Genomic DNA, 19883 nt, shown 5'->3' with positions numbered 1-19883 from the left:
GTGGCTCTTTTCCCTTCTCAAACTGAACGTCAGGATTCAGGGATGAATACCAGTGAAGTGCATGTCGGAGTGGGCCTGTCGCCCGGCGTTTTTTTAAGCATGTATTTTTGTGCTGCCATGGCCCTGAAGGGTTTGGCCATGTGCTTTTTTTGCTTGACGTGCTTGTGATCTCCTGCAGGGCATATTACCAAACAAGAGAGAGCCAGCTGCACATGACACAGTTCCAGCTGGTACAGTCTGTGCTCGATTACTTTCTCCTGTTTGCTCCAGCTTCAGGATAATGGCAGAGCTTAAAAAAAGAAGATATTCTTTTATGTGTTGTTGTTCCTAGTTGAAAAAAATGCCTTTAAGAGCGTGAAAAATGTTCAACGTTGAAGATAAAAATAAATACTCATATGATATATATACCTGTTTCGATACCATAGCAACAAAAACTCCTATGTATCATACTGTTGGGTAAGGCAAACTCCTTCGTGCTGGCAAAAATGCACAAAAACATTGGCGTCATATAGGTTTCAAAATGTTGCAAATGTATTTGAGCATAGCTCTGTCTCTTTCTCTCACGGCAGCTGTGAGTAAAAGTATCTGTTTTAACAGACTCTTATTTTATTGTTTAATAATTGCTGCTCTTATCACTAAAAAGGAGAATATTTCTTCTTTGTCTCTTCTGGTGTTTGTCCTCATATAAGGACTTGTGGGTTTTTATTTAAATATTTTAAAGTTCTCTAATAGAGTTTGACTTTAAACAAACAAAATATATGAGTTGGTGTAAAAACATTTATTTGTACTTTCTCTAAATTTGGGGTGTTTTAAAGGAAGAATGTGTGACTTTTTTGATCCAGTAGATGTCGCCCTTGAGCGTCAGCATGAAATCAAAACAAACTGCTGTTTGGCCACACCTCCTCTGTTCTGAAGCCTCCGGCCTCCTCCAGCGAAACACCTCCAACCCCCCCTCCACTCGCTTTCACACGAAAGACTTATCAAATGTGCAAGCAGTGAACAAAATTGTCCTTTGCTCGAGCTGCTGTCACCTGTGTCCTGCATTGTTGTGTTAGCATGCTAATGTTAGCACACCTTAGTTAGCTCGTAGCTTCATATTGCATGTAAATTAACACAGAATGAGCATGATCTAAAAACTCTTACTAACATCTAGATAATCAGTGAGTATGTTCTTCTTCTTCTCTCTAGTCTTTGACTAAAACAACTTTTATACACAAGGGGAGGAGCCGACCGTCCCGTCCATGTAAACACAGCTCTGACAACAACACAGCCAGCGGGACTTGAGCTTTTCACTCATTGTAGACAGTCATGACTCAGAGACACATTTACACAGGATAGACTTGATATCTGATGTATTTATCTGTAACATGTTACACATTCATCCTGTAAAACAAATGGTATCGAAAAGTATCGAACATTTTGCTTAAATGATGTTGTTGAGGGAGAGTTAGGAGGAGAGAAGAATCTAAAACTGGCTTTGAGGTGAAACTAAAGGACATAAAGACTCATTTGGGATCTTGCATAAGAAACCCCGAGCCCAGCTGTCTCTCTGTCTCCCCGTTCAATGTCCATTCAGCCTGAGCACACTGAAGTGAACGGCATTCTGGGAAGTAATCCAAGCATCTTTCTTATCACGAGCAGACTCGCAGCCAAATTGAATCACTTTAAAAGGCCGCATCAGTTTGACTACACACAGCCTGTGTGTCCGCGGTCAGGCCAGTCGCACACACATTGTGTTTGTGAGAAAGCGACAGATGCAACACTATTGTGGATTTGTTGTAACTAGCAGGGATTTTCCTCCATGAGGCACATTAAGGCTTTTATCCTGCATTATAGATTCTTCCTCTGGTGTCGACATAATAGCATAATGCTATCAGAGGGATAACAGGCTTCACTGCACTAATCAGCCTTTCAGTAAAGATGAGCGGAAAGCAGGGCAATTCACATTTAGCCTCCTTAGCTATCTATAGAGCGCTACCAGCAGGTTAGCTCGGCGTTTATGTGGACAGTGATTCATGAATAGAAGAGCTTCCCACCAGCTGGGGAAAATGAAAATAAAGGATATAAATGGTGCAGTAGAGCAACCCTGTGCACTCAGTTTTATAATGGTGCCCCTGTTGATTCAGTGGAGGACTGAGGACACACACACACACACACACACACACACACACACACACACACACACACAGGGCCTGTACCTGTATTTTTAATCAGGGTATTTTAGTCAGTTTCATTGTTAATTTTGTTCGTGTGTCTGACCTCCACCCTTGCAGGGCTGTGATTACCCCGCTTCCCCTCACCCGTGCAAATGTGCCTGTGTGTTTTTTTTTTATAGATGACAGATCTCTTGACTTGGCGCTTTTCCCTGTGGCTCAGAGGCACATGGGGACATTTCGGTGTCCTTGTTTAGAGGACGAAGTCAGCCAGGGCAACGTTTCCCATAAAGGCTACCTCACAGTGACTCATTATGTTGATGTGCTTTAAATACATCAGAGTTTCTTTTAGGTAAAGACACAGAAAAGAAACGTTCAAACTTCTTTTAACCCTTTTCTCTGGTGGTGTCAAAGCGAGTCTAACTTTTCACATTTACTGTGACACCCACTCTGCTCAAACAGCTGGGTTAAAGGTTACATATGAATTACCTTTTCAACAAGTCTCAGAGCTCCCCAAAACATGTGTGTGAAGTTTCTTGTTCTAAATCCACTCTGATCCTGTATTTGATCATGTCTATAAACCCCTCTATTTCAGCCCTGCTCAGAACAGACTGTTTCTGTGTCTGTACCTTTAAATATGTAAATGAGCGGTGTCTGACCACGCCCCCTCTCTGGAAGGGCTTGGGTGGCTCGGGCTTTCTCGCTCCATGTCCTATTGTTTACGGTGAGAAGGCAGACTCAGAGGGCAGAACAAACACCTAGCAGTGGGAGTGTCACCCACCTGGGGGAGGGGTTACTGCCCTTTGTGATGTCATGAAGGGAAAATCTCCAAACGGCCTGTTTGAGCACACATTTTCTGAAAAGTGGAACAGGCAGAAGAAGGAGAGGATGGACTTTTCTCATCATTGGGGGGTTTGTAGACAGACTAGAGACACATATTAGAGTTAGAAAGACATGGTGAAATATGTTTTGCATAATATGTGATCCTTACATCGAGCTCGCTATAGTTTGAAAGAAAGCCTTGAGTGTTCATCAGTGTTTTAAGGACAATTTAATAGACAAACATGGTTTAACATGTTTTAAAGCAGTTTAAAATAAGTCAACCTCCAAAGCCTTTATGTGACAACGATAAGCCTCCGGATCTGGGAGTGTAATCTCCGTTTACAGACTCAACAAAAACGTAGTGTCTGTACTCAGGGCTCTGGATTTTCACCATGGGAACTGTTGTAGTATAGAGTACGTTTGTAGTCTGAGCAGTATTGACCAATTAGGTATCAGCAGCATTTGGTGTATGCAGGAGAAACGGTTCATGTAGACTGAGAAATACAGGCGTAACATTATCTGGGCTTATGACAAACCAGCTGCAAACAACGATAATCTGATGATTTATTTATCTCTTTAAACCGATATCTGCATAAAAGCGCAGCTAACAATCTGTTTTAGATCATTTCATCTTCAATGACAAATCTGCTTAATTCTGTAGTGAGAGCCAATCAGCGTTTAGATTTCCTGACTTCCTGGAATGCATCATAAATAAATGATCCAACAAACATTTTTTTAAACAGTTTTCTTCTTCTCTTGAGGACAAACGCGACAAAGGTTGCATTTTTTACTTTTTACAAATCTGCATCCTGACATCATTTCACTTCCAGAGTTCTGCCAAGATGCCCTTGGCACGCCCAACAGCTCTGGCGTGATCCCCGTGTAGCAGCCCTACTCTGACATTTCTCCATTAACACATGCCCACAGGTCACAATAACTGGGTGTAAAACCTAAATTTAATTGGGATTAAAAAACTATGTGAATAACAAATAAAAATGTTAGCAAATTTAGGACCCATTGTTGGATCCCGACAAAGAAAACCAAGTTTACAAACCTAATTTATAGAACCTCACAAAATCTTCAGACAGACGTTGGTGTTTCACGGCAGCTTGCATCCACTTTCTGTCACCTCTAGGATCCATTCCCCTTCATCATGTCAACGTCTCAGATCCTTTAGACCGAACACACACAGAGACAAAGGGAATTTATATAGCCGTCAAGTTCACCAAGTTCACTAAATACAAGGAAAAAGGTACTGAACCATAATCCCTCCCATGACATCAGAGCGTAATGGTCTGCTCCGTCAAGCATGTTCTTTAATAGAAGAAGAGAGTGGGTCAGGACTACATCTTGTGTTTTGTTCACTCCCTCAGGATGCTGTGACATGGACTTGATGATGTGTTGGTTGCGTCTTGTTGTGACTAAAGTTTGACACAGATCGTTGCCTTTCCTGACTTTAACGTCTCTGTGATCCGTCATGCTCTCGACGCTGCTCCTCTGTGAAGCCGAGCTCTCGTTTTGTTCATTTATGGATTTATTGGAAAGTTTGCGTCGTTTAAATCTGATCACAAGGCAAGAGAACAACAAAATGAATGACCTAAATACACACAGACACATATCTATCTCTACTATCCATCCGCCTGTCCGTGCAGCAGCAGTCCCGCTTGTCTCTCTCCGTGGTTCTGAAACCCCTCGTGCGTTCAGCTGGCTGACCATCTGGACAGGAAACAACAGCGCGTGTGTCCCTTTCTGTGTAAAATCTTCTTATGAGTTATAATACCCTGATTTCTGATTTCCCATAACTTATCCAAATATCGTAGTAGCAGACAGAGATTAGACTCCAGCAGGATGTGTGCTTGATATTTAAATCATTTTTTATATATATATATATATATATATATGGAGTAGTACGAGATGTGCGCTTATACCCACATGAAAAATGAATGTCCACATGTTCAATATTCATCCCTAATGTTATTTCATTTAATCTTTGTGACGTTATTCAATTAATTCTGACTGTGCAGCATCTTAGCATTAATTAAGAAGGCCCTGAGTGTCAGCATCATTATTATTGTATAAAATAATAATGTCATTAAAGTCCTCAGATGTGAATCCTAATCGCTTTTGATTTAACAGTCCCCCCACATGCTCTGGCAGTGTCCATCGTCGGCTGCTTTGTGTGTGGGTCCCATTCTGTGTTAAAGGTAGAGGAAGTCACCTTATTCCTTCAAAATAAAATACAGACTTCTCCTAAAGTAAAGCTGCTCCATTGTCCCTTCTAGGCCTCCGTACATGTGAGGTGGTGACTGTGTCTGCAGAGACTCTGTCCTCTGACTGGATTTTACTGTTCTGGTTTGTTCTGGTTGACTCGGGACGTTTCTGGTCGGAGCTGGTGTGTTTCCTCCAGCCAAAGACAGTGCTCAGGCTGCCATTGGACGTGATTCAAATTAGGGTTTATGACAGACGTGGACATAGCGGCAAAGAAGAGAAAATAGTGAGGCAAAATGCAGAGTGGATAAAGCTCGTTCTAAAAACGAGGGTGAACCTTGTGTTGTCTTTACCCGTGGACGTGGAGTTGGTCTGCTTCCTGTTGGACAGGCAGGTGAAACACCGGCGTTTAGCTTGTGCTAACGTGCTTTAGCTTCCAGTGTAGGTACAAGCAGTAAACGCACACACTACGTCCTGCAGGGAGTGAGAGCTTCTGGGGGCGAGGAGAATGTTGGGTTTACAAACTGCAATAAACATTTCTACTGACTCCGCCTTTAAACACCAAAATGTACCTTCAGTTCCATTGTGAGGTATATACATATATTAATATGTGTAGTTGAGTATGTGTACTGTACATACTGTATGTGCACACATGTATATTTATATTTATTACTCAGTCCTGATTGGATGTTTATGAGATATTTTTGGCCCTGTTAGTGCAGGAGGATATGGGGGCATGTGTTTGGCAATGAAGGTTATAAGAATTCCCTTTTTGATTGGCTTGACTTATAAAATAAACGTTATCAAAATATCTGATATTGTTTTTTCTTTTTTTTGGCAGAGAGGGGCAGCAGCACAATAAACAAGTTACAAACATACAACACAGAGTAATTACAAACACGCATCAACATGTCTTGAGTTACAGAGCAGAAAAGTCATTAGTCAAAGCATCTATAACCTGAAAAATCTTCCTCCAACACCTTCAATCTACTTTTTAAAATATTTAAAGCGACCATCTCCCTCAGACACAGATCATCCTGCAGGAGAGTGAAACTCCTTTTCCCCATTTCAAGACACACTTTAAGAAACAGGTAACAAGTTTTGTGACTGGGTTGCAGAGTGAAGAGTTTTCTCTCTCACCTTAAACATTCCTAGATTTCGTACTATCTTTAGATTACTCTTTAAATACATTTAAACTTGTTTGATTTACTTTAATGCTGCTGCCTCGACCTGGTGAATCAATTTAAGCCCGAACATTTGGTGGAGATTAATTGCTGTTGAAGAAAAAGTTCACTTTTCTCCTAACCTCCAGGGTGTCAAATTAGACTCCTGCTGTATATATTTACTCACACACACACACACACACACACACACACACACACACACACACACACACACACACACACACACACACACACACACACAGGTTCTCCCCTGACTCCTCATTAGGAACTGTAGCAGACAGGGAAGGATTTCAGGGTTGCACTCGCTCCTCCTCCTCTCACACTGGTGCAGCGCTGGGTTTGTTCCCTCTGCCTGCTCCTCTCTCCGTGGCCTCGGGGATGAATATCTATAGAGGGGGACTCTATTGTCTGGACTTTATCCGCTGAGCCACAGAAGGCCGAGTAGCCTCAAGGTTGAATGCATTATCAGGTTTTTTAGCACACAGAACTGAGCAGGCTGCCGATCAGAGACTCCATCATCCTGAGGAGATGTATTAAAGTTTAATCCTGCACATTGATACTCTACAGTTATTTGGCCTGAAGAACAGTTTTATGTTTGCAAAATAGGACACAGATACAGGGGAACTAAAACTCTATCACTGTAATGATACAGCATGCGGAGTGGTCAGTGACGTTCACCTAATGAGCCTGAAAAATGCATCGCTGTCACGGTGTTATTTTTAGCCCAGCAGAAGCTGTGGTGCCGCAGCATCAGGAGGGTCGGTCACGCTGTGCTGTCCTTTGTGTGTACATGTTGAACTTTCACTCTCTGCGTGGTCGCTCTGATGTCCTTTGAGAGGAGGAGCAGTAGGCAGATGGAGAGAGGTCTGATTTTCGAGGAACAGCTCAGCCCACGAAGGAGGCTCATTATGAAACCGTCTGCCTCTCGTTACGGCTCCGAGGTCAGCTGATCCGCCGCGGATGAGTTCTTCTTGAATCACAACTTGTATCTGGGACAGTCTGTCTGTTACTGTGAGCTCATTCCTTTATGTGGTGCAAGTTTATCAGACTGAAATGTGTCTTTAAAGGAATAAAAACAGCTGCAGACTGGTCACCGTGTACCTAGATTAGGTCAAATATTTCCTTATGCTCAAACATTAAAGTTACCTTCTTAAAGAATACTTTTTTTTCCTCCTACATTTAATAAGAGGATACATTTTGTACCTGGGAGAAAGTCTGTTACAACAGCCAGTTAGCATAGCTTAGCATCAAAAGAAAACAGAGGGACACCTGAAGCCCAGCTCGGTCAGATAGCAACCAAATCATCTTCAACAAAGTATGCTGACTGTCCACCTCTCTATCTTTTTAAAATCTGTACAAAAACACAAATTGTAAAAGTCTTGTTGTGGTTTTAAGGACTTCCTGAATTCTTCGGTTCTTTCCTGACAAAATGTGACTTTAGTTCAGGGAGTCGTTGCTCCAAGACGAGTAATAATTGTGCTCACACAGTTCTGTTTTCTGTTGTGTTGTGTTGGAAATATTTCATGTTTAGACACAGCCATGTTTGCAAATCTTTATGCTACGCTGAAGCTTCATTTATACAGCATACAAACACAAGACATACAGAGATGAAAGAATTTTAAACTTTGATATGATTCAAGTAAAACTCAAACAATAATCATCTCTGTTTGGATACCACATCGATAGTTTTCTAGTTTTTTAATCAGCAGAAAAAGAAGACAAAGTCCTGCACACTGTCAAAAATGCAGAAATTACAAAGGTTTGAATCAGAGAGTAAAAGGAAGGGGGGATTTTAAAAGAAAACATCCATCCATTATCTATACCGCTTTCCCGTTTTGGGGTCACGGGGGGCTGGAGATGATCCCAGCTGTCATTGGGCGAGAAGCGGGGTTACACCCTGGACTGGTCTCCAGCCAATCACAGGGAGGACATATAGAAACAGACAACCAGCCACATTCACATTCACACCTAGGGTAATTTAGAGTCACCAGTTAACCTAACCAGCATGTCTTTGGACTGTGGGAGGAAGCCGGAGTGCCCGGAGAAAACCCACACATACACGGAGAGAACATGTAAACTCCACACAGAGAGGCTCCTGACAGACGGGGATTCAAACCAGGAACCTCCTCGCTGTGAGACAACAGCGCTGACCACTGTTCCACCGTGCGACCTAAAAGACAACATAAAGAGTAGAATTAGTTTTCGCTTATTTCTTTGCCTTGTCCGTCAATTAAAAAAAAAAAAAAAAAAATCCAGCATATTGGAGGCGCCTGATAGCCTAGTGGTTATGTAGTTTGCCCCATGCATGGAGGCCAATCCGACCTCGTCCCTTAGCTGCATGTCATCCCCCTCTCTCTCCTCCAAACATTTCCCGTCTCTCTCCAGCTGTCCTGTCCAATAAAGCCAAAAAGGTCCCCAAAAAAAGTTTTAAAAAAAAAATCCAGCAGATTTTCTCAGCCTCAGCTGTTGCAGGGAGGTCCGCTCGGACACCGACAGCCCCTCATCTGAAGAGAGAATGCGAGCTCATTCAGTCACACTGTGCTCAGAATTAATCAGCTGTTTTGTTCCTGAGGCCTTCCCTCTTAATGATTCACTACAATCAGACTGTGCCTCCCCAGAGAGAGAGAGAGAGAGGGCACGAGGGCGAGCGAAATAAAGAGTGCAAGAGATAAAAGAGACGTGGTGAGAGAGGGAACATGACGAGGAATTATTCCACAGTGTGTATGCATGAGTGGGAGTCCTTGAGGACATTTTTTATGGTTGAATAGTGAAGTTCTCTTTTTCATATGCTAACTGTTACGTTTGTTATGCGCAGGCTAAACAAACAGATTTTTGAATTTGAATAAAAAACGTCAACCGGGGAATCATCTTTTTAACTCTGTACAGCCTTTATTACCTGATTTACAGACATTTTGATTGTTTCACTGCAGTTATTATGTCAGGACTGTGTTTTCAATGAGTGGAAGTTTTGTTCAAGCAGGATTCAGTGAAGCTCTGCGGGCTGGAGAGCAGAACAGATGTGACCTGAGGAGGGGGTCAGTAAAGCTGACGAGGGGATGCTCAAACCTCACTTTTTGTAAGTTGTAGGGATGTAGCGATGCATTAAACTCATAATATACGTATCACAATATTTGCTTCACAGGTGTTATTGTGGATTTTCTAAATTTTCTAAATTTTTCCACATTAAAAAAATGTATAAAAAGGGTTGCAGTGGTTAATGTGCGCGCCCCATGTATGGAAGCTGTATTCTTTCAAGCAGACGGCCCAGGTTCAAATCCGACCTGTGGCTCTTTTCCTGCATGTTGTTCCCCACTCCTCTCTCCCCGATTTCAGACCCTATCCACTATCCTATCTCTCAAATAAAGTCACAAAAAGCCCCCCAAAAAAACGTAAAAAAAAAATAAAATAGGGCGATAATTAATGATCCCGTCCCCGGCTCTGGTCACTCCTCAGCCTATCCTTAAACATTAATGCATGTAGTGATTTCTGTGGCTCTTGCACTTATTTAGGCGAGCTGGGTTTCAAACTTAGGGCTGCAGGGTGGTGCAGTGGTTAGCGCTGTTGTCTCACAGCGAGGAGGTTTCTGGTTTGAATCCCCGTCTGACAGGAGCCTCTCTGTGCGGAGTTTGCATGTTCTCCCCGTGCATGTGTGGGTTCTCTCCGGGTACTCCGGCTTCCTCCCACGGTCTAAAGACATGCTCGTTAGGTTAACTGCTGACTCTAAATTGCCTGTAGGTGTGAATGTGAGTGTGGCTGATTGTCTGTCTCTATATGTCAGCCCTGTGATTGGCTGGAGATCAGTCCAGAGTGTAACCCCGCCTCTCACCCAATGACAGCTGGGATCGACTCCAGCCCCGAACAGGAAAAGACAGGTATAGATAATTGATGGATGATGAGTTTCAAATTTGCTTCCCACCTTTTGTTATCAATTTGTTTTAGGTGTCTCCAGCTTTGCAGTGTGTCGTACTTTACTTGCCGCATAATTTTATGGGGTTTATTGTGATGTTCATCAGTTTTTTTTACATTTTTTTTCCCGTTATCTTCACTCCTGCTTTAAAACAAGACACAATAGCACCCTCTGCTGGTTAAAACAAGAACATTGCAATACATATTTTTGTCAAGTCGATTGAAATTGTCCGTATTTGTATAGATTTTAAATTGTATTGTGAAGTGTCTTTAACTCACTATCCCCTAGTAAACTTGAAATCTAATTTATTAAAGGTGACATATCCTCCTCCTCTTCAACCAGTTTAAATAAGTCTCAGAGCTCCCTAAAACATGTGTGAAGTTTCTTGTTGTAAATCCACTCTGATCCTGTATTTGATCATGTCTATAAACCCCTCTATTTCAGCCCTGCTCAGAACAGGCTGTTTCTGTGTCTGTACCTTTAAATGTAAATGAGCTGTGTCTGACCACGCCCCTCTCTGGAAGGACTTCGATGTCTCTGTCCCATGTCCTATTGTTTACGGTTGTTTGTTTAACAAACACCTAGCTGTGGGAGTGTCACCCACCTGGGGGAGGGGTTACTGCCCTTTATGATGTCATGAAGGGAAAATCTCCAAACGGCCTGTTTGAGCACACATTTTCTGAAAAGTGGAGCAGGCAAAAGATGGAGAGGATGGACTTTTCTCATCATTGGGGGGTTTGTAGACAGACTAGAGACACATATTAGTGTTAGAACAACATGGTGAAGTGGATTTTTCACAGTATGTGACCTTAAAACAACAATACCAGGGTTTGAATGACAACTTTTATCTTCGAATATCCCTGTCTGTCTTTGTCCTGCTGCCTCATACATTCCTAGATCTGCTCTAAAGTAGATTTCTGGCTGTAATAAAGTGACTCTGACTTATGTTAGGATGTGTGCTGCTTCATTCACTCCTTGCTCATGAATCAAGAGTAAATAGAAAACTGAAAAATGACTTCCACAGTGGTAAGAAGTGAGTGATACACACTGCCGTTTCTGTCTCCTCCATCTAACAGATGCTTATAGCTTATGAATGATTCATCTCGAGGATCTTATGATGTTGTGGTGGGATCGGGATGTGAATTATTGATACTCTCGTTGTCAACAATATATGACTCCCTTATGATTTAGGCTGCATTGTCGATTTGTAGAGAGTGACCCTGTGCAGGACTCTAATAACTACACATGCTGTGTTCACAGTTTCATGTGGTCATGTAAAACCAGGAAGTACTTTCAGAGGTAGCAGCATTGATTTATGGTCCCTCAAAGAGGCGAGTGCAGTAAACAAACTCACTTCTTATGCAGAAACTGTGAGGAACGTGTAGGTAAGGTTCAGGGTATTTATTGAACCACTCAGGGAGCTGCTGCACACACACACACACACACACACACACACACACACACACACACACACACACACACACACACACACAAACATTGTGTGGAGAACAAAGCAGTCAAGTCATGTCTTATGAATGATAAGTCATCACTGTATAGCCCAACATGAACTAATCATATTCCAGTGTTGTGATGACACTAGAATTTTTAACTTCCATAAGACACTTTATGTAACAGTCCAGGGTGTAACCCCGCCTCTCATCAAATGACAGCTGGGATTTACTCCAGCATCCCGCGACCCCGAAGGGAAAAAAGCGGTATACATAATGGATGGATGAATGGATGACACTTGATGTCATGTCCAGCTCTGCATCTTAAGTTATGTTTTAATTGTTTTCCTCCAGTCTTTCTTGTTTTATGTTTGCATTACTTACGTCTCCTATCGTTTCAGATCCTTCACTTCCTGTCCTCGTGTGTTTCTCGCCTGTGTGATTGTCTCCAGCTACGTCTCATTGTCTCTCACTCACTTTAGCATTTAGTCAGTTTCTTCGTCAGTCAAGCGTACCAGCATTATTTCCTACTGTGTTACTTCCCCATTTTGTGGGATTTTTCTGCTATTCTTGCTTATCTATTTTTCTCAAGTAAATTTAGTTTTTCTTGACCTTCAGGCTAAGTGTACTGTCGTGCTTGTGAATCTCCAGTGTTTTTTTGGTCGTTACACTTTTAGTGTTTCAGTTTTAAAGAATTGCAGGCAAACTCATTCACACTGTCTTATTTAATTGTACAAATACGTTGGCAACATATCTGTACAGAAACACTGCCAATGTTATGTTCATTTTAGATGGTGTGCAGGAATTTGCTTTCAATTTTTGATGGATTCTTTCCTCTCCTACAAACCTTTTAGCTTTAGCACTTTTGGATAGTATCAATAAAATTCAAATAACAGGGATTGTTTCGTTTTAAAACCTGGGTAACAGAAGTATCTAAAAAGCTGACGACCAGAGTGTCCTTGTGACTGTGAGCACTGGAGCATTTGTTAGTATGTGTGTTTGGTGCAGGAGGTTAACAGCGGTGAACCTGTTTTGCTGTTGATGCGTGCTTTGATTTTCTCAATCAAGCCTCGGCTCCTTTGTCATGACAAGTCAGCTCTCCGTGCTGTGAAAACCTGTGTCAGGAAAATGGGAACAGTGTGTCTATTGATCACAGTGAAACATCATCCCACATAGACAGAGTGCAGGTATCCTTAAGGGACGGGGGCCCTGCAGCAGGTTTGCGGTCTGGGCTGCCCCGTGGTCACGAGTTCTGCAGGAGAGCGCCTGGTGGCCTTGACTCTGAAAGATGCACTAGCTGTACTTTACATGCCAGTGGGCACAAAATCCCTCACATGGATTAGTTGATGTTATATGACAGGATTTGGATATGTGTCAGTTCAGTTCTGACATGGCAAAAGATGGTTGTTGGTTGTTTGAGTCCTCTTTTTTTTGCATGTTTTTCCTCTGACCAGCTCTCCGTTTTCTTCCTCCTCAGGCGTTTGGCCAGGCTTACACCAACCAGCGTAAGGTGGCAGAGGACGGGGAGACCAATGAGGAGACGTTGCTGCAGGAGTCGGCCTGTAAGGAGGCGTACTACATGGACCGTCTGCTGGAGCTGCAGACGGAGGTGACGCTGAGTCGCTCTGTGGCGTCCAACGCCCAGTCTGAGAACGAGAGGCTTAACGCACTCGTGCAGGAGCTGAAAGAGGTGAGCACTTCAACAGTTATACATCACTTCTTCTGCAAACAGGAGTCAACAATTTTATACTTTATTGATTCGACAGTAAAGAGTATGGTTGTCATGACACCAGCATTTTAAACTTTGATACAATAATTGTCATACTCAAATGATATTGACACAATTTTTGCTACCATGGCAACAAAAAGTGAAGTCTTACGCACCCAATACTTGTTAACTTCTTGTTTTGAATCACCAAAAATTGCAGGAGCACTGTTGTTCACTGTCTAAACTGCAGAAATACAATGCCGTCGTTTCAGTAACAAAACTTTGTCAATGTATTTGTGCAATTTAAACCGTGCTCTCTCTCTTTTGGATTAAGAAATTGACATATCTGTAGCTTCTTTTTTTAAAGGAAGAAGGTGCAACATTTTACACATTAATATAGCAGAAATCTTTCTGAGTCCTGAGTGTCTACAATGAGTGAGAAGCTCGGGTCCCGCTGGCTGTGTTGTTGTCGGAGCCGTGTTTACATCATTCTTACATAGAAGGGACGGCCTTGCAAATAAATCAGTACAGAGATAATACTTTAGTCAATGACTAGATAAAAGAGGAAGAACATACTCACTGCTTATTTGTCACGTTAGTGTTTTTAGATCACGGTCATTCGGTGTCACTTTATGTGCAATATGAAGCTATGAGCTAACCAAAGAGCTCTAACATTAGCATGCTAACACAAAAAAACAACCTTACAGGCCACAGGCAATTTCAGTTTGGACAAAAGAAGTTTGCCCGCTGCTTGCGCTTAATGGTGCTTAATTATGGTCTCCATCTTGTGCACTCGAGTGGAGAGGGGTTGGAGGTGTGTCTCTGGAGGAGAGCGGGGGCTTCAGTATGGAGGAGGTGTGGCCAAACAGCAGTTTGTTTTGGTTTCATGCTGGTGCTTAAGGTCGCACATTCTTACTTTAAGCTTTGGTGCTTTTAAATGCTATCGATTATTAAAGGGACAGAGATTGTATTGTTACAAAACACAAAGTATCAAAAGTTATTGAAGTATTGAAACTGTTGCTAACCATAGTGTGAAATTTTAGAAGTAGAGTTGTTGGGGAGACATGCAGCAAATGTTGAGGCTCGGACTTGAACCGGTACAGCCACGAGGACTGTAGTCTCTGCACATTGGCCGCTCAATCCAACCGCTAAATAAAAATTGAATTGAATAAATAAGCTAAAAGAAATTAGCTAAATTGATGCAAAATACTCGTCGTAGCAAAAGAGTTTTCTTTGAGTGACATTGAAAAGTTTGGTCACTGAAAACATTTTGTGTCTTCCAATAAATTAAAAAAAATCTGCTGCAAACTTTTAAACTTTAGGTCTGGATTTCCTACTTTTCTAAAGACTTTTAATATAGTAATTATTTAATTGCACGTAGACTTTTCCACGTCCTGGCTGGCCTTGTATCCTGTCTACATTAACCTACACGAGCTCAGTGTGCATGATAAAATAAAAAGGGTCACAGTGACGAACAGAAAGAGGTCAAATCTGCCAGAGAAAACCATTTGCATGAGCTAACATGCAGAGCGGGTTTTTCATGCATTCATACGTGTCGGCAGCCAGTGTGTCGGTCAGCGCAGGAGTTCGAGCGGGGGTCAGACACCGCGGCCACGACCCCATTGTGGGGGGCAAATCCGGTGTTAAGCTGGGGACTAAGTAAAATGCCCTGAGCTCGGCACATGTGTAGGAACAGAGGGAGACACAGCGCTAAACACACACACACACACACACACTGCCAATTTCTCCATTCATCAGAGAGGGAACGAAGAGTAATGTCACATCACAACAAATTAAATCTGTGTTTTCATTTTAGAATCCTAAGATTTAAAGTCATGCATTCGATGTGCATCCTGATCTCCGCTATTCAGTAATTTATACATTCAATTACTTTCAGCTTTCTTGAAGTCCTCATTTGAATGTGTGATCCTCGTTAATGAGCTGAAGTCGTCTTTCATCGTCAGAAGCAGGTGTTGAATCCTCACAGGGGGCTTCATTTGTCACAAATCGTGTCAAATCAAAAGGTTTGTGCAAGTTTCAAGCAAACTTCCACAAACATCATTAACATTTATTAAGGGGGAACCAGAAGGGAAATGTTTATTAGTGCAACACAAAGTTAGTTTAAGATGTTTAGAGTTGTAAATCAGAACTTGAGGTCATAAAAAAATCAGAGAAAATCACAGTGAAGCTTCTTTTTATACAAACATACTGAAGGAAGTGTCCAAAAAAAAGTCATGGTGTATGTATGCATACTTTACTAATTTAAAAACTGTATCATGTTTTCCATCCTGTGTTTGTATTCCTTGTTACCACAGCAACAGTGGTGGCAATGATGAATGAACACAAGCTCTCTGGGCTTGTGCCATATTTTCTTTGTGTCATGAATCCAATAAAGCCGTCACAGTCCCGGTCTGTGCCGTGAACTCTGGATCGTGGACTGAGGTCTGTCCCGTGGCGGGCTTGCTGCCAGCTTCATGAGCCACACTGTCCCTGACCCCGACCACTGAAGCCCCTGACCTGCTCGGCTGCTATGGAGCCTCGCTGAATGATAATTGGCTTCTAATCCTTTGCACTTCATACCCGGCTCAGTGTAATTCCCCCCGCATTGACGCAAATATATAATTAGACAACATGTTGCAAGGGAAGGTCATTGTTTACAACAATGGAGCATCCAACAATGTGTTGTTGTATAATCTGACACATGCTAATTAGGTTTGCTCTTAAAATGTAATTTGGCTTCTGGTCGATTTCACTGGATTAGTGTGAAAGTGACGTCTTTGCCGCTGCAGCTCTGCTGTACTTCTGTGCACGCCGCAGTAAAGGCTTCATTAGCTCCATGAGTATCGAAGCTACTGTCAGACACTGTAACCATCAAAGTGGTCAGTGCTTAATAATAGACTGTACTTTTAGTCCAGCAGCCAGTTCACAAAGCACCACTGTATTCAACCATATACATACAAAACACACACATTTATGTACACTGAGATTCTGTTTTAGCACCAAAGGGGGCCGAATGAGTCTGTGAGTTTCTTCCTCCTGTGTGTGTACCCGCTCACACACTCCTGACACTGCCTCTGGGTCAGCACTTCTGCCATATGCACAGAGAGCTGCAGGGGAGCTGCAGGCAGCACTGCAGTGCCCGAAGAATACACGTGCACACCCAAAAATGATTTTGGGGCTTTTGTGCATTTTTTTTTGGCAGGACAGTTGAGTAGGAAATCGGGAGAGAGAGAGCGAGAGAGAGAGAGTGGGGAATGACATGCAGGGAAGGAGTCACATGTCGGAATCGAAGGACTATAGCCTCAGTGCATGGGGCGCCACCAGCGAGGCCATCTGCACCCCACGATACCAGAATTTTAAACTTTTACATACTAGTACACTAGTACACAATATCACAGCAACAAGAATATAAGTCCTAGGCACCAACTATGAAGGAAAATGTCTTGTTTTTCATTCCCAAAAATTCCTGCACACATTGGCAACATTTTAACGTTGTCTGTAACGTGTATTTGTGCAGTTTAGACAGCGTGCAGGAGTTTCTCTGCGGATTCATTTCTCTCCTCTCCTGCACTTTTTTTAAAGTCCCCCTGAAATAGAAACACACTTTCCCGGTTTTAATCCAGCATTCCTGTTAAATGTTAATTTAACTGCCAAATATAATTTAATAAAGCATTATTTGAGTATGTTTACATCTAAATAATTGTATTTTTTCTTCCTGTAAAACTTTTCAAATATCTGATGACTAATCCTGCACAAAAATTAATTTAATTTGTTTTACCCTTTTTATCCCCGCTAATGATCTGTACTTAGAAGTAACACAATTTGGCGATATACATATATATACATCTACTTAGCTTGATTCTTCATCAAACCCAGACTTCCCTCTCCCCAGCAACACATTCCTGCTCCTCCTGGGGGATTCCGAGGCGTTCCCAGGCCAGACGGGATTTATAATCCCTCGATCGTATTCTGGGTCTACCCTGGGGTCTCCTCCCAGTTGGGCGTGCCTGGAAAACCTCTAAAGGGAGGCGTCCAGGAGGCATCCTCAACAGATGCCCAAACCGATTCTACAGGGACACAAAAACAAAGATGTGCAAAGTCACAACTTTAAGTTCTTAGAAAATTGCACCCAAACTCTCGTACACTGTCAAACTTGCAAAAACACATTTATTGGCAAGTTAGTCCATTGCAGGTAAGACAGTTGCCAATCATAGATTTGGATTTTTTGGTTACACGTCAGATTTCAAGGGGTGTCAATGCCAGCCCTGGACACCCCTCTGGACACGGCCCTCTCCATAAATGACTTTGGAAGTGTCACCACCTTTGTCAGGCTCTAAACATACGGTTCTAAAAGGTGTAAAAGTTTGTAAGTGAATCAGTGTGTCGGCTGTTGTGTGAGTGTGTGATGTGTGGTGTGTGTGGCATGTTGTGTGGTGTAAAACTAACTGAGGAGCTGTGGTGACGGTGTGATGCTGGGAGTGGATGAGAGTGGATGACTGCCTGATCTTAAATAGCCTACACCTGAGAGACTGGCTGCCAGACACCGCCCACCAGCACCCTGCAGGGACACAAAACACACACACAGAGACGGCTAAACACAACAGCACGCCCTGCTGGCGGGAGGGCCGTCACTGAAGAGAGAGCTGTGAAGTGCGTCCAGTAATGTGTGCAGGGTGTTGCCAAAGAAATGTGCAGAACTTTACTGTATGAACAGCAGACAGACAGTTCAACGTACAAAGATAATAAAGAGCCTAATGAAGAGCATTAATGTTATGCATAATGTACAGTCACATGTGGTGACTCACTCAATTTATATGCTGACACTTTATTCATCTATCTCTACCGCTGGGAGTAAAACTTTCTGTTTGGAGATGTGTGAGCACAGATGATTCTGCTGAGGTCTCAGTTTTTCCTCTCAGTGCTGCTGCCTGCTCTTCTGAGATTTACGACTCGTGTGGCTGCTGCGTTCTTCTGATCGACGGTTTATCTGGTCCAGCATATGCTCACGTTTGTCTCTGTGCACGGCAGGTGACCTGAAATATGATCCGTCAGAGAGGGTGCTGACTCGCTGCATCCACGATAATAAAAACTGTTTCATAAACCTTCTCATGCTGTCAGAGATGAGGGTAAAAAACAGTTTGGTTCTCTGTGTGAGTTATATCACGTATTAGACTTCAATTGTTCATCCAATCTCAAACTGACAGGAGAGTTTAAAATTGTGAGGCAGGGATTTACATTGTGAACTGAATTTAATCCTCTCTCCTCGTTGTGCACGTCCCCCCCCCTCTCTCTCTCTGCCTCGTATCTTTCCTCTCCGATCCAGAGTAACGAGATGTTGGAGCTGCAGCGGAGCAGGATGAGGGAGGAGATCAAGGAGTACAAGTTCAGAGAGACCCGGCTGCTCCAGGATTACACCGAGCTGGAGGAGGAGAACATCACTCTGCAGAAGCTGGTGTCCACCCTCAAGCAGAGCCAGGTCCGTATGAAGACCTCTCCCCACTGTAGCACCTTAATACATCTCAACTTTGTCACTGATTACTCATTGCATACAGATCATCTCTTTAAACATGAGACACCATCCCGTCTCAGTTTATATGAACAACTCACACTCAATTACATGATGTCAGCGTGGTCCTCCTCTTTAGGGTTTTCAGTCTCATTTCCAGGATTGACGGGATGAAGCGGTGCTCTCATCTCATGGCGTTGCTCATCGTCCTTTATTCTCCCCCGAGGAGCTGCAGCTGTGTAATCACACAAGCTCACACAGTGTCTGGATTGGCTTTAGTCAAATTTTCTAAGCCCTGTGCTGAGCCGAAGTAGATTAAGGTCATTTATCAACATGAAATCACTCCAGTGATGTAGGACTTAGATCTTGCTGCTCCTACTGTAGAGTAAGTCACACTGCAAAACCTCAAATCCGAGCAAGCGTTTAAGTCTAATTTCTAATTACACGTATTAAACAGTAAGATACATTCACCTGAAAGGTCCAGATCAACATCTTAATTCAAGATATGAAATGGTAAATTAGGCCTGCATGGCTTTTAATGTAGAAAAATGTGCAGCAAGCATATTTACCTTGATAAGTGTCTTGAAATGAGATCATCATTGGCCTCATGTTTTTTCTTTTATATTGTTTTTATGTTTTATATTTAAGTTGTTAATCTGGACTAAAAATGAAACAAATACACTTTTGGATCTGAGTCTTTGCAGTGCACAGTAAAGCCCCGTTTCCTCCAAGCGGTCCGATTTGGTTCAGTGCAGTTTGGTAAGCCAGATGGCAATTTCACCAGCTACATAACAGCGTGCCATCACAGCAGCCCGACATTGTGTAGCCCGCCAATAAGTTAAACAAAGAAGAAGAACACAACACAGTAAACAAAGAGGCAACAATGGAGGCTGTCCAGCAGAGGTCAGCACCTCCGAGGACGTCCATGGGGCGGTGCTACGCGCTGA

General features: G+C 42.7%; 1 protein-coding gene across 5 annotated transcripts in view; it reads left to right on the top strand.

Annotated features, from left to right (window-relative positions):
• Positions 1–19883, top strand: part of bicd1a (bicaudal D homolog 1a) — a 53094-nt gene that overhangs the window by 17101 nt on the left and 16110 nt on the right. For all 5 annotated transcript variants that reach the window (XM_061036679.1, XM_061036680.1, XM_061036682.1 and 2 more), the window contains exons 2-3: positions 13200–13412; positions 18754–18906. In XM_061036679.1, the coding sequence (XP_060892662.1) occupies positions 13200–13412; positions 18754–18906 (366 nt within the window). The remainder of the gene's footprint in view (positions 1–13199; positions 13413–18753; positions 18907–19883) is intronic.

This window comes from Labrus mixtus, chromosome 4 (genome assembly GCF_963584025.1).
Source record: "Labrus mixtus chromosome 4, fLabMix1.1, whole genome shotgun sequence".
NCBI classification, from domain to species: Eukaryota; Metazoa; Chordata; class Actinopteri; order Labriformes; family Labridae; genus Labrus; species Labrus mixtus.
The sequence above is the reverse complement of the archived record's forward strand: the minus strand, read 5'-3'. Positions and strand labels throughout refer to the sequence as shown.